The sequence below is a fragment of the Xenia sp. Carnegie-2017 genome, unplaced genomic scaffold, assembly GCF_021976095.1.
Source record: "Xenia sp. Carnegie-2017 unplaced genomic scaffold, XeniaSp_v1 HiC_scaffold_45, whole genome shotgun sequence".
Lineage (NCBI taxonomy): Eukaryota > Metazoa > Cnidaria > Anthozoa > Malacalcyonacea > Xeniidae > Xenia > Xenia sp. Carnegie-2017.
The window spans coordinates 645,674-660,178 of NW_025813510.1; the positions used below are offsets into that span (position 1 = coordinate 645,674).

Below are 14,505 nucleotides of genomic sequence, written 5' to 3' on the forward strand. Positions count from 1 at the left end.
ACAGGCAAAAAGAAACAGGTAAGTATACTAAATAAGAAACAATCTATTTTTGCCTTAAATTTGCAATGACTTCAGTATGGATTCTTGCTAACAAATGCACTCCTCTTATGTAGTAATATACGTGTATATGTAAAAACATACTTCCCAATTTTACAACATTTCTAGTTCATTCTTAAGACACTTCAAGGCACTTTCCAAAAATAACTTTTTTCCTCTATCAAGCAGTACATCGGCGGTTATATCACGACAAAGCTTGGCAGTCAGTGATTTAACTCTTTTACGTTTATCCTCAACGGTGGAGTATCTTTGAATTATCTTTTTTGACAGGGCAGAAAGATAGTCTTCAGTCTCAACACACGAGATGTTTACATTTGATGTCAATAAAGAGGTATCGGTTAAAGAGGAGGTCAAAACGTACAATTCCTCTTCTTCGGCTAAATACGTGAAGAAGGAGCTTTCCATTTCTACAGAAACAGAAAAAAATATGATATACTGCACAGTCGTATTAAATTATGCCAGCAAGTAAAACCCGGTTACCTTTTGCAATACGTTGAACTTCACTCTTCCACTGCAAGAAATCAACGTGGTTCGGAGAGAGATTTACGCCAGAAACCATTTCATCAAGTTCTTTCCTTGTATTTTCTTGAGCTTCTATATACTAAAAAGAAAATAACTTATCAGGATGACGGCTGTTAGTAGCGTTATTTGGCCGCATGTACAAAATAGTTTTTGAGAAGCAACCTTTGCATATCTCTTGCAGAGGGAGCTGGACAGATCACATATTTTCCGTTTATTCCACGCAAGAGCATGTTCAGTTATGAGTTCTTCTCTTGCTAAAATTGTCAAAAAAGCACATACATAGCATGACATCAATTGAAAACCATAAAAAATGTTCCAGTAACTTGAGACCAACGTGGACGATAGCTACGTTATATGGATAATCGTTCTATCCAACAAATAAAGTCTACAATATAATTAAACATATTTTATAAACTTATTTTAAGTAACACTTACACTCGGGTAACATGTACTTTGTAGTGTTGGCCAGTCTCGAAAGGTAACTATTAATCTGCTCAACTTCCTCTCCTGTGGAATATGCAGAACCTTTTGCCACCGTCCTCCCACAATACCTTAAAATAAGACGAGTTTGGAAATTCTTGTTTATAAGAAATTCATTAATGTCTGAGTAGACAATACTGAGAGTGAACATCGATATACGTATAAGTACACAGCCAGCATTCATTATAAAAAACACATGATACCAGTGTACCTGGCATGTCCAATTATGTGCTTTGGCATGCATCACAGATAAAGCAGGTTTTATTTCGTGAGCATTTGACTCATCCGACTTTGATGCCTTCACTGCCCACTTCCAATATTTACATATGATATCTTGCCAAATGTAATATTTACATATGATATCTTGCCAAATGTATTTAACATTGTTTGGAATCATTTTGTGAACATGGATGTAATTAGAGTAGCCATAAATCTCTCCGCGAAACATGTTTACAGCCCACTGAGCAATTGCATGCCGGCAACCTGCAATTTCCAGTCCTGTTTCGTCTAGACGACTCTTTCGTTTTCCTTTATTTCCAGCAGCTCGCCAATTACTTTCACCACATTTCCCGTCATCAGAAAAGTTTTGTAACACAAAAGATTCAAATTCGAACCATGATCGTGGAAAAACGAACATTTATATATTGATTCAGAAAAGGCTAAACTGTCGATTTTATTATTTATTACAATGAATACAATAGCCAAAATGCAAAACCAATAATAATGAATAAATATTATCAAAAGGGTAAGTATTGAGTTATAATGAAAAGAACTTTACTCATGTAATGGTGTATAGTACTGAACTGTACAAAACATTTCAACATCAGTGCAAAGCATGACCTCCAAATTACCCGAACTTGGGGAGTGGAATAAACCTTTCTAATATGCTCTGAAATATGCTCTGAAACATGTTCTGAACATCAAGAATGCTGAACAAGAAACACACTTGAATGATGTACTGTTTATGTCAAAGCGACCTAACAATAGAAAAAGATTAATAAACATGATAACTAAAAAGACATTATGTACATAGGATGGCAGTTTACTGTATACATGTAACTATTACAGTATGTAAGAAGAATACTACAGTAAATTAATGAGTAAATTATATAGTAGTCCTTCACAACACTGATGAAGAAGGAAATCAAAAATGTTTAAAGATTAATGTCAACAGTTGTCGGTTCAATAAGATTACATTTTATTGGAGCAAACACAAAATTTTGCATGTTCAACATTGCAAGTATAAAATACTTTGTACATTACCTTGTGTTGTACAAATAGTCAGCATGTTCTTACTGGGCACGGAGTGAAAGGTTGATTTTCTAGAGCAGCCATGACAAAACTTTTGGACAGGATGCAAAGAAACATAGCAATCTAAGAAACAAATATAATAAATTTTCATCATTAGACTGGGAGATAAAACCTTTTTTTGTATAAATAATAGAATTATATCACCCCAAATTATATACCTATAAGTAGCTACATATGTAGGTTGATTTTGACATCAGTTAGCATAGTGCATATGACATTTAACATACTTTTACCATATTTACATGACATACCAACTTCAATTATTTGTCCATTTTATCCAATGAATGTGATGGCTGAAGTGGTCTGAAATGATTACCCATCCACCCATGTCTATCATGGAATGGCTTTCTTTCATGAATTTTCCTATCACAATCAACACAGACTGGCCAGTTACTACCACACTGATGACACTTTATCAAGCCTGGAGATTCCCCACAATTGAAGCATGGTGTGCCTTTATCAACTGATTCACATTGGATCAAGGTTTCGAATATGGTAGATCTATTATTTTCCCAAAGAGAATGAAGCTCTTCCATGCGATCAGACCATTTCTTGGCATCCTCTTTCTCTGAAGCCAAAAGTCCTCTGCATTCAAATATAAGATTCTCTAGCTCTACAAAACAATAATGACTTATATTATAAAAATTTAACCAGTAAAGAAATTAAAATTGTTAGCTGAGTGAGCTTGTTGTGGACAATTTCTGATTAAATGAGACGGTATATGATCTAAGACAATTTCAAATAAAGGTGCTCAATATCAAAGTGGATAGAGCTACATACATGCATTTCAACAAATTATTGCAATTATTGATTTCAAATGCAATTATTAGTTTTAGCAAAAGCATTTCAAGCATGAGCAATCATTAGACAAATCTATTACATTTAACTTAATATTATACATATACATTGATGCTTACCAATATCAACGTCTGTTTGCTTGTGCTCATCATTTACTTGAAAGTCATCAGCCACAGAGCTATCATACTGCTGGTTATCTAATATAAATTTACAATGCAATTTCTTATACAGTACCTAACTTAAACAACATTGACCTGTAACAGTTTTAGGTACAACCATGCATGGTAATGTAATGAAAGTTTACTCAGTTGTCTTTCTGCTTACCCATAAGAAACTAAATAGTCAAATCTGCTAAGGACACTGGACAAAATTGTTTGAGCCATATATGATTTAAAGCAGCAAAATTGTACAGTCAATATTTCAAGTACAAAATTTCATAGCATGATGTAGTTACACATGCATACTACATATTATTTAGCATAAAATTGCAAACAAGAACAACTATCTCAACCAGGGGCGGATCTAGAGTATGTCAAATCCGTCGCGCGACTGATGTTTGAAACTCAAAAATTACCTATTCATATTAGTTAAAAATCATTAATTATTCTTACTTTATTATCGCATTTACTTCGTGATAAAAATCCAGCTTTATTTATTGTTGAAAACTAATGACTAATCCAATGAATATCTCCTTGGTAACCAGATCAGTTGAATTTTAATTGACCTGGAATAACCGACTGATAAGCGGGGTGGCTTGACTGGTTCGACTTATAAAGGAGTCTATGAACGCCAGAAACGCTATTTTATTGGTCAATGGCCAGATCAGTGGACAGTCTGGAATAATCTCGACCGATAATAGGGGTGGCCGGACCTATAAGGGAGTCCACTTGCTATCGTGTAATTGGTTCGTTTAAATTTTTGTCTTACTGTGATTGGTTTGACCTATTTCGACTGATAGCCAACTGAACTAACATAGTCAAGCTCACTGTCTGAATTGAATGTTTGATCGTTTCATAATAATTTTCTAAAGCATGATAGAAACTAAACTACAATCAGATGGAATTTATGGAAATCTTTTACAAATTCATATGTTGACATGAATGCTGCTTTACCAAACTGGGAATTTTTTCAAGAGGGCGAAAAATTTATGGATGAATTGTAAATGCTTGGCAAAGACGATCTCGCGAGCGACATTTCAGTCATTGATGTTCAAAAGCAAGCCAACATTGTTTTGAGTTTTATCAGCAGAAATTTACATCCAAAATCGTAAGTAAAGGACAACTGAAGTGTATGCATGAATGTAATATATCAAAGTCAATTTATGCGAGTGTGTGATGCGATTTATGTTAATATGGCGTATGGTAAGCAGATAGATGCTTCTAAAATTGTTGTTGCCGAAGGACTTTTAGCTATGATTTCTTTAGTGCTTAGGAATCGTGACCGTATATGGCAGCGAAATCCTACATTCCTGCAAATATATTTCAATGGACAAAAAATCTGTAGCCATAAGGCGCCATACTATTATTTACTTTATCATAAACAAATGTTTGGGGCTTTTCAGTTTATGATCATTGATCATTCAATCATTAGACAGTTATACTACATATTGTTTAAGATTTGAGAAAACTAACATTGATTACATGAGAAGCTGTTTACTATAACCTGTGATTTTGAGTCTTCTGATCCATGAAGCTTTTATTTTGACAATTTGACTGGAATGGTATTAAACCTTAGTATTTCAGATACATGAAATGTTGTCCCATGTCACATATTGTCCCTTTTCTAACTGAACACCTCATGTAGAGATGTAAAGGTGTGTTAATCTACGGCTCATACCAGATTGTTTGCCATAAATTCCAAAGGGCTATTGATGTATGAAAAGCATTTTCTATAAAGTAAAAATGTCTTCCTATGTATGCAGATAAACCTTGAAATTTGGCAAAACAGCAAAGTATTTTTCATGATCACTAGGTAATTTTTCTGATGATCATTATAATTTCTAAACTAAATTATTTCAGATTTACATTTAAACGAGCTTTGATCATATGAAATGATATTTATCATAACCAGTAAGCATGACACATGAACCAATTTTAACATTCATGTAATTATATAATTAAAGACATGTTGGTTACATTCTGTTTGTAATTGATAATACAATGCTACTAGTGATTGCTATATAGCACACCTTGAAGAAGATAATAGTCAAGTGAAATGCCTAATAAACATTTATGGCATTCAGCTGTCCTTATCTGCAAATTTTCACTCTGATAATTTTGCTTAAGCTTTGGCAGAAAAAAATTTTGAGTTTTTCCTCAAAAGGTGAATTTGCTAATACTGATGTGGAGATGGGTAAAGGGTTACAATAAACTTGCATGGTTTGAAGTCTGAGCTTTTCTATATCTATGAACTGTCACTTGTAGTACCAAATTTCTAACTTAACTCATTACATAGAGGTTTGAATGGGGTCTCTAGGGGTCTATGCCTGACAACTTGGTAGAAATTTTAAAGGCTATATCTGTTTTTGAATATAGCATTATTGTAAAATAAATTTTACGTTCCTAGACATGCTAATGAGCCATATATTTGGCATAATAATGAGCCTAAATATTTGGCAAAACATTCAAGTATTGTTCACTTCATTTTTTTTTTTGAAAAAAAACGTAACCAAAATGTGTTGTATTTATGCAAAAACGATGCCCACAAAATACATTTTGTAATGCTCTGAAACGCTGAAAATGGCATTTTTAAGGCTCTGAAATTCAAAATTTCTCAGGAGAGATAGCCTCAGACCCCCCCAGGTGCGGAGCGCCTCCGATGTTTTATGACTGATGTTTGAAAAATCCTAGATCCGCCCCTGATCTCAACATATTACTGAAGATAGTAAATTTTAATATAAATACTAAATATTAACATTACCATTTTGCTTAATTGATCCTTGACGGCAGCGGTAAGGCGTGTGGGTCAACCTCTTACAACCAACTTGCACTAAGCGAAAATGAGAAGGCTTTTTCCCCCGACATTTTGATCCTTTTTCTTTCGCCAACAATGCTAAACCATCATTCAGAACTTTCTCCAGAGTCTCGGATTTCTTCTTTTTACACGCTGTATATCAAGGTAGAATAAATAATAGCTTAATTGTAGTTAAAATTTGCCTAATTTAATACACATTGATTCCATTCCTTTTGAACAGCAATATCTATAATATGGTGAATTCTTACGTTTTGGTCGTTTTTCCCATTGAGTTCTATAATAACTGGAGGGGCTAACTTTACTGGGGCGAGGATGCCAAAAAAATGGCGGCCAACGGACGTATTTCCGCTGAAATGATCGCTTTGCAGAAAAATAATATTCTCGACCTCCCCCTGGTGTCTATAGTAAATAAAAAGAGTTTTTCAAAAACAAACACGATATCACAGAATATGGATATCGTTAGTTCCATATTCTGTGACGATATCTTTTTTGGCATTTCTTTTATAATGCGAACACTTCAATCGTTCAATTGTTGGATGTCGTAGTTTCCACAAAAAGGAACATATCGCTTCTCACAGGTGAGGTAGTTGTTTGTTTTGTTAGTCCGTCAACGATTGAAAAGCAATTATACATGCACTTGAAAAGCCATAAAATACATATTAAAGATCGTATTCTTTAAGACTGACTTGAAAGCCAAATATGCTGATGTTTTCCTGTTTTTGTTTATAAAATTCTGCATACTTTTCTGTCATTTGTTAATGCATGAAATCGTAAATTTACCCATTTATTTGCAAAATAGTTTCCCTAAAGCAAAAAAGACCCTGCACACATTTTGCTCTGTGAGTAAGTATCAAAAAGAAATGATCAGCCCCAACGGTACCCATGATTTGGAGCAGAGCTTGTTATGTTCTATTTGCTGACAACATGCAGGGAAGATCAAGGAGTAAAGATGACTGGAAGATGTTATTGACCAGGCAGAGTCTTAAAAAATGATAATGCTGTAAAGATAATTGATTTATTGTCTGCCCTATCCAGAGTTATTTAATTTAATCATGGTCAAATTCTATGGATGGAGACAGTGGATTCACTAAGGATGCCTTGAATGCTTTGAAGTTAAAGTTCATGATCCAAAGAAAGATGGCAAGAAGGTTGTGTGTGTTTTGATGCTTAATGAAATGTCAATTCACAAACATGTAAAATAGAAGGCCATAAAGTTTGTGTCTATGTAAACATTTGTACTGAGATTGATGATGACTCAATGCAGATGTGAAGCTTCAAACTGTATAAACCGTTGGGTTTTATGTAACTTAATGTTTAAATCATGTCATATCTTTATCAAAATATTTTAGTTGAGTGTTGTTTGAATGTTACTAATATCTAATGCACTATACTGAAGCATTAAAGATTCAGTGATGAAACCATTAAAGTTACTGTACTGTATATTTCTTATATATTTCTTATATTTCTTTAAGAAAACTTTGAGCTTATTTACCTATTAGAGTACAGAATGGAGATTTATCATATGCATTATTGCTGCTTTTTAAAGAAAGTTTTCACTTTTCAAAGCTTTTCTACAAATTTTTGCTTCTTTTTCTTATCATGAGATTGATGATATAGAGGTAATATAATACAATAACTTTCTAATTTCTAAAAGCTTTTAAGCTTCTAGCATAAAAGTACACTATAGGTATGTAATTCATTTGGTTTTATTGCCTTACTATGACATATCTACTTGCACTTCATCATTCTTGTATGAACAAAACACCAGATGTGGATACTCAGAGAACAAAATGCACTACCAACTGCTTATGAAATTTATTATTGAGGTGAAAACTGTGTTAATCATTCAAATTATAGTGCACTTTTATTGCAAATATAGGAAAAACAAAACAAAGTGTGCTATCAATACAACAAAATCAAAATGTGCTACAACTTTACAAGTATTTGATTCACTTGCACTTCAGAACATCACAAAAAGGTTACTTAAAGTAATTTCTATACAATATTGCTTGTTTTCATTTACCAAACCTATGAAGACTTGAGTCTTTTTGAAATTTCATATTTAACTCAATTACAGAAAATCCGTAAATATCCAGAGATTTAATATGTACTTTTTTAAAGAAACAAGTAAAAATCCTACAATTGTGGCGAAAAAAGCCATTGCCCATTGCATGAAAAGAAGCAAAATAGCAATGATAACAAATAAGCTGACTTCTCTCTCGTGAACCGTGGAGATGAACTAAGATATACTTTTTTGTATTGACTAAAGAGTTTAATCGATCAAACAAGTTTGAAGCTGGTAAGAAAACGACGCACATCTGCATTCATACATGTGTAGCCGACATATAGTTCTTTCGTCGATAGTTATAAATGCATCCTTGTAGGAGCAGATAACTGACAACCACAGTTGACTCGCTGTTATGAATTTAAGGTTTTTACCTTGATTTTCATCAAAAAATTGCTTGCCGAATCCCAAATACACACATACATTTTCCTCACTCTTTCCTCAGGAGGGAGTGGGAAATTGGGAAATTTTCGGAAAAGCGGTCAATTTCGGTAAATCTCAGCGGCAACGGACGAAATCCGCCATGTTTTTTACAACATGCGATATCTAAAGCCGCGCTTGAGATAGCCGCTCCAGTTATTATAGAACTCAATGGTTTTTCCGCCATGTTCACTTTTCGCGGGTGCGCAAAACGTATTGAATTTGGATAGTTACGGAGTTTCCCTTGGATTGATGATTATTATTGTCAATTGATGCTATTCATCTATTTAAGCTTGAGACTGTGTTGAAAATATAGTAATGAGAAACAGTTCGGCGCGTCCTCGATAATTATATGGCTATTCCATTTTTGTTTTGTGTATGCCATCACGAGCAATGTCAAAGAAGGTAATTTTGACAACTTAGGTCGAATCGCATCGTTGGAATACACGTTTTAGAGTCAAAATTTTGTTATTGTGGTCTGATGCTTTTGCCAACTTGCCAACATTCAATCATGGTTATGCTTGTATTGCGAGTTACAATGAAAAGGATCATCAACTTTGTCTATGGAATTTTTCTTGTAGTAAGTTTGTAGAATGTTACAAATGCTTGACTTTAATGTACTTTCGCGATCTTTTATTAGAAGAGGAAAACTCGCGATTTGCAAATTTGATGCCGTAATAAATTCGCATTCTTAAAAAAAGTTTGACCAAATATTGCAGTGGAAACTGTGAACATGTACGGAATGGCACTGGTATCATGTTAAGACTCTTCAAGATGCTCTTTCCATCATTGAGATTTTTGGTTGTGACTGAGAAGCAATCCACGAAGGTGTCTTGAAGTTGCATAATGTAATTTAAATAGCACGATGAAGGAGCAGTCAGCCCACCAAAGTTGAGTTCTTTATATGCCTTGAAATAGCAAAGTAAATTACCATCATTGTTTATGTTATTTGAAGTCAAAACGTTCTTACATTGGAGACAGCTGTGGATTTTGAAAGCTTTGCTCAGCAAATATCCTGAAACATAGGCAGCAGCATTTTTGAGCAATAAATTGTTGCCAATATTTTGTTCTCGGTAGTCATTTTCACCAATCAACAGTGAGTTACTTGGAGCTTTTGCATGGGTAAGTGGCATAATAAATGGTTTGGGCTTTTTTTTTGAAAATTGTGTTAGCAGAGTGTCCATATCTTTAGAACAGTTTCCTTTGGAAGAGGTCAAAAGTGAACTAAAAAAAACCTTTCGAAAAGCTCTGATAAATTGTATTGGCGTGGGATTGTCAGAATTACCTCCTTGCTGGCATATTGTTCCAAAAAAATTCTCTAGAGCATCTGTGTTTAATCTTCTGGTAAGCAAGAATGCAAAATTATGTGAGGCATGAAGATAGGTCCAGAGACAGATAATGGCCTTTATAGATATAAGCCATCCCTTCAGTGATTTGATTCTGCCTGTGATGTTTTTACCATCTTTTACCACTTTGATTCCCTGGATAAAGGACATTGCTTCTTTGAGAAAAGCAATGTGATTATTGCTGTTGCTTATTGCACTTCTTTGTTCTTTTGCTGATTTCAGTGTGGAACTATTGACGCAATCAAAAAGCGAATCAAATTTGAAAAGCAACTCAGCTGTACCCAAGGCTGATGGTGGTAGTGCTCCAATTGATGAATATGTGCAAATCGATGCAGCAACGGTGTGGCTGAATATTTGTGCAGCATATTTAACTTGAAAATTAATCTGAAAATTAATGCAGCGACAGAGATGTAACGAAAATAACAATATATATATATATATTAATAGAAGCAAGAGGACAATTTTATTTCCTTACAACGGAATCAATACTTTAAATTATCTAAAACATGACAAATATAAGGAACATATAGTTAAGAGCATCTGGAAGTTAGCTACAATCATACAATATAAGAATTTTCCCAACACAATATGGCATTGGCATTAAATACAATTGCACAAGTTTGCAATTTCTCAATGAACATTTATCGAGTGTTCGGGATATGACTAAATTTGTCTGAATTCTAAAGCACCAAATCCAATGTCATACGAAATATCTTTTTTAGTGTAGCCCGTCCGTTGATAAATTTCACATTGTTCCTTCTTGTTTCTGATTTAAAGACGTTCGTTAAGCGCTTCTCCGCTTCCGTTCTTTACAAATAAATAAATACGAATAACCTTGACCACACGGCCACGGCACAGCATTTCTTATACAGGTCTCGATAGAATTGTACACATTGGTTGTACATGAAAAAGCATAAAAATATGTTGATTGTATGTTCCCATTTCAGCACAGCTTTGATTTCGTCGTCTCAGGATAAATATTTCAACTTTTCAAGTAATAACGCCAAGATTTTTGAGTTGTACATTGCTACCCTTACTTAGTGTAGCAAGTTTATCTTGCTGCCAACATGGCGGAAGTGGCGCATGCGCATTAAAATTTAGGACCGCATTTTTCGCGAAGTGGCCCTTCTGTATGTATCTATTCTGTGACAACACTTGCAGAAGAAAAAAAAAAGGGTACAGCATGGTAGAGCATTCGATAGCACATTGTAATTGTTTAAAGCAAGAGTGACAATAAATACTTTTAAAACGAAACAGTGAGAGTGATTTTCTGCGTTGGGCAAGAAAATCCCGACAAGTGGCACCCCCGATGGGACGAGATTAACATGGATAAACTAGTAAAAGCGATCGAGACGAAAATCCAATTCCTGAAGTTCACAAATGAGAAAACAGTAAATATCTTGGGGAAAAATGACTTGGCAGGAATGGAGAGACAGAGGAAGACTTTAGAAAGGAAAACCGAAGAAGTACACGCTTTAAAAGAGCAGATTCAGGAATTAAACTTTGAGAGCGGCGAAAACGTAGACAATGTACGAGACTGGACAGAGAAAATTGAAGGAAAACTGGCAGAATTCGAGAACGCTATACGGGAGTTGAAACACGAACAAGATCGGGTTAAGGGCGAAGAAGATTTGAAACTAGAACAAACCAAATTTGAGCGTCGCATGGAGCACGAAAAGGCCTTGTCTGAAAATCGAGAAAAGTCCACAAGCGGAAAAAATGGCGCCACCAAATTGACAACAAAATTACCGAAACTGGTTATTACCAAGTTTACCGGACAACATACGGACTGGCGTAGATTTTGGGGGCAGTTTAATGCTGAAATTGACAATTCGGATGTCTCTAGTATAACTAAATTTTCATACTTAAAGGAGCTTGTCGAACCAAAAGTGCGGTCATGTATCGATGGATTACCATTCACATCAGAGGGATATGAACGAGCTAAGAACATTTTGACGACTAAATACGGCAAAACCAGCGAAGTCATCAACGCTTATGTTCAAAACATCATCAACCTGCCCAACATTCAAGGAACTAAGCCTGGTAAAATCCATGCATTTTATGAAACACTACTAACAAGCGTACAATCTCTCGAGACACTTGGGAAACTCAAGGAAGTATCAGGCTATGTCAGAATGACAATTGACAAACTAGAAGGAATTCGAAGCGATCTTGTGAGAACCGATGACGACTGGCAAGAATGGAGGTTTCCGGAGTTTATCGAAGCGCTAAGAAAGTGGACGGTGAGAAATCCAGTTAAACAAGATGATGGCTCTCAGGACAGGCATAGCAAATCAAGGAGCTTTCAAGTTCGTCAACAAGAGTCGAGAAAAAAGGGGTGTGTATATTGCAATGATACTAGTCATCGATCTGCTGAGTGTAAAAAGGTGGTCAGTGTTAGTGATCGTAGAAGAATTCTTGGAGAAAAGAAACTGTGCTTTAACTGTACGGGTCCACGACACAAAGCGTCTGAATGTCGTAGCCAACAAACATGCCAACATTGCAAAAGAAGGCATCACTCATCCATCTGCGATAAAAGACCAAACGAGCAAGAAGGCGTTAAACCACAAACCGAACAAATGCTGGTAGCAAAGGGGGAGAACAAGGTGATATATCCAATCGTTCTGGTCAAAGTTGACGGAATTATTTGCAGAGCACTTCTAGACACAGGGGCTGGGAGCTCCTACGCTTCAGGAGCGCTGGTGGAGAGATTGAATAAGCGACCGGTGCGGAAGGTGTTCAAAAGGATAGAAATGATGATGCAGTCTACAAGCCGTATAATTGAGGTACACGAAGTAACAATCAGTGACTTAGACGAGAAACACAAGCTCAAAACTGAAGTAACAAAGGTCGACCGGAATAACTTACTCCTCGTTGACAATCCTAAATATGAAGAAGTTTTAAGTAAGTTTGATCATCTCAAGAAGGTCAAAATGGATGATACTGATGCAAAACCTCAACTTCCTGTCCATTTAATTCTGGGTGCGAGTGATTATGCTAAGATCAAAACTGCTACGGAGCCCTGCGTTGGTGAACCTGGTGAGCCAGTAGCTGAACTCACTAAATTTGGTTGGACGTTGTTATCACCAGGAACTGAGGAGGATCTCACGAAATCATTGTTTGCAAGGTCTTCTATGGAAGATTACAGGAAATTATGCGACCTAGACGTGCTTGGTTTGGAAGATCAGTCAAATGGAGATGAAACAATCTACCAGGATTTTAAGGATCAGTTAATCCAAAGTCCAGAAGGATGGTACGAGACAGGGCTTTTATATAAGCCAACCACCAGCAGTCTACCAAGTAATAAGGCAGGGAGCCTTGCGAGGCTTGGCAAATTAGTCAAAAAGCTTGAGAAAAAGCCAAGACTCTTTGAACAGTACCAGCAGATAATGAAAGAACAGGAAGAACAAGGAATCATTGAAAAGGTGACACATGAAGCAAAGGGACGTGAATTCTACCTCCCACACAAACCGGTAGTCAGAAAATCAGCAGAAAGTACTAAAGTTCGCGTGGTTTATGATGCCTCAGCCAAGGAAAGTGAAGACTCACTATCATTGAACGACTGTTTGGAAACAGGGCCAATATTACAGAATCTCTTGTGGAATGTTCTTGTGAGCAATCGGTTCAAACCTGAAGCACTTTCAGCGGATTTAAAGCAAGCGTTCTTACAGATCAGGATAAATCAAAAGGACCGAGATGTCTTACGGTTTCATTGGTTGAGCAAAGAAGACCCCAAGCAAGTCGAAGTTTATCGATTTACGCGAGCTCTGTTTGGTTTAAATCAATCACCGTTTCTTTTAGCTGGGACACTCAATCAACATCTCAACAGTCAAGAACAGGAGTTTCCAAAAGAAGTAGCTGAGATAAGAGATAGCTTGTACGTTGATGACCTGCTTACTGGAGTGTGCATTGTGGAGGAAGTACAACAGTTGAAAGAAACCGCAATCGAGATCTTTGATAGAGCTAAATTCACTCTGCACAAATGGCACTCAAATCTTAATGAACTGGAAGCGAGCGAGCCAGTGGTCAGTGACGCAGCGTTCGATCAAAGTTACGCTAACCAACGACTGGGCGTTAGAGAAAATGAGACGAAACTATTGGGTATGCCTTGGAACAAAAGCAAAGATACAATCGGTGTCCATTTCCCCGAAAAATTCAACGAAGAAAACGTAACAAAACGGATAGTACTTAGCGAAATTGCTTCAATCTTTGATCCTCTCGGTTTAGTTTCGCCAATTAGTGTACTTGGAAAGATGATCTATAGGGACATCTGTGAAGCTAATTTACCCTGGGACAAACAACTTTCTGATAACCTGATGCACCGTTGGCGCAACTGGTGCACTAGAGTACCAAGTATAATTGAAGTACCCAGAAGTTTAGTCACACACAGAGAAAGGATACAAGCCATAGATTTGCACGCATTTGGAGATGCTAGTGGTCAAGGTACGTCAGCAGCCGTGTATGCATGCAGTTATCCTACAAGGCAGGGGTATCGGTCAAGGACTCATAACAGCTAAATCAAGATTGGCAAAG

General features: G+C 36.0%; 3 protein-coding genes and 2 long non-coding RNA genes across 5 annotated transcripts; 2 read left to right on the forward strand and 3 right to left on the reverse strand.

The window, feature by feature from the left end:
- Positions 1-149: 149 nt before the first annotated feature.
- LOC124456337 lies at positions 150-1,696 on the reverse strand. Its single transcript, XM_047006809.1, has 5 exons — positions 1,263-1,696; positions 1,015-1,130; positions 742-833; positions 538-658; positions 150-464 (listed from the first exon to the last, which is right to left on the reverse strand). Exons 1-5 carry the CDS (start codon positions 1,694-1,696, stop codon positions 151-153), a joined length of 1,077 nt encoding a protein of 358 aa, XP_046862765.1. The 3' UTR covers position 150.
- A 284-nt stretch (positions 1,697-1,980) lies between these two features.
- Positions 1,981-2,645, reverse strand: LOC124456302. Its single transcript, XR_006952208.1, has 3 exons — positions 2,622-2,645; positions 2,323-2,433; positions 1,981-2,036 (listed from the first exon to the last, which is right to left on the reverse strand). It is a non-coding gene; the product is annotated as an uncharacterized LOC124456302 (long non-coding RNA).
- LOC124456339 lies at positions 2,644-6,348 on the reverse strand. Its single transcript, XM_047006810.1, has 5 exons — positions 6,336-6,348; positions 6,088-6,273; positions 3,288-3,365; positions 2,748-2,983; positions 2,644-2,673 (listed from the first exon to the last, which is right to left on the reverse strand). Exons 1-5 carry the CDS (start codon positions 6,346-6,348, stop codon positions 2,644-2,646), a joined length of 543 nt encoding a protein of 180 aa, XP_046862766.1.
- A 3,202-nt stretch (positions 6,349-9,550) lies between these two features.
- Positions 9,551-10,811, forward strand: LOC124456303. The gene is made up of 2 exons (XR_006952209.1): positions 9,551-9,748; positions 9,819-10,811. It is a non-coding gene; the product is annotated as an uncharacterized LOC124456303 (long non-coding RNA).
- A 486-nt stretch (positions 10,812-11,297) lies between these two features.
- On the forward strand, positions 11,298-14,489 carry LOC124456340. Its single transcript, XM_047006811.1, has one exon. It carries the CDS (start codon positions 11,298-11,300, stop codon positions 14,487-14,489), a length of 3,192 nt encoding a protein of 1,063 aa, XP_046862767.1.
- The last annotated feature ends 16 nt before the right edge of the window (positions 14,490-14,505 follow it).

Bases quoted from the DNA above. Each gene is read 5' to 3' on its own strand.
- LOC124456339 (XM_047006810.1), bottom strand. The intron at 2,984-3,287 runs GTAAGCATCAAT...ATTGTTTTGTAG, and splicing joins GCAAACAGACGTTGATATTG to AGCTAGAGAATCTTATATTT. The intron at 2,674-2,747 runs GTTGATTGTGAT...TAATCATTTCAG, and splicing joins GTAGTAACTGGCCAGTCTGT to ACCACTTCAGCCATCACATT.
- LOC124456340 (XM_047006811.1), top strand. From the start codon at position 11,298: ATGGATAAACTAGTAAAAGCGATCGAGACGAAAATCCAATTCCTGAAG.
- LOC124456337 (XM_047006809.1), bottom strand. From the start codon at position 1,696: ATGTTCGTTTTTCCACGATCATGGTTCGAATTTGAATCTTTTGTGTTA. The intron at 1,131-1,262 runs GTATCATGTGTT...TCTTATTTTAAG, and splicing joins TGGACATGCCAGGTACACTG to GTATTGTGGGAGGACGGTGG. The intron at 834-1,014 runs GTAAGTGTTACT...TGACAATTTTAG, and splicing joins AAAGTACATGTTACCCGAGT to CAAGAGAAGAACTCATAACT.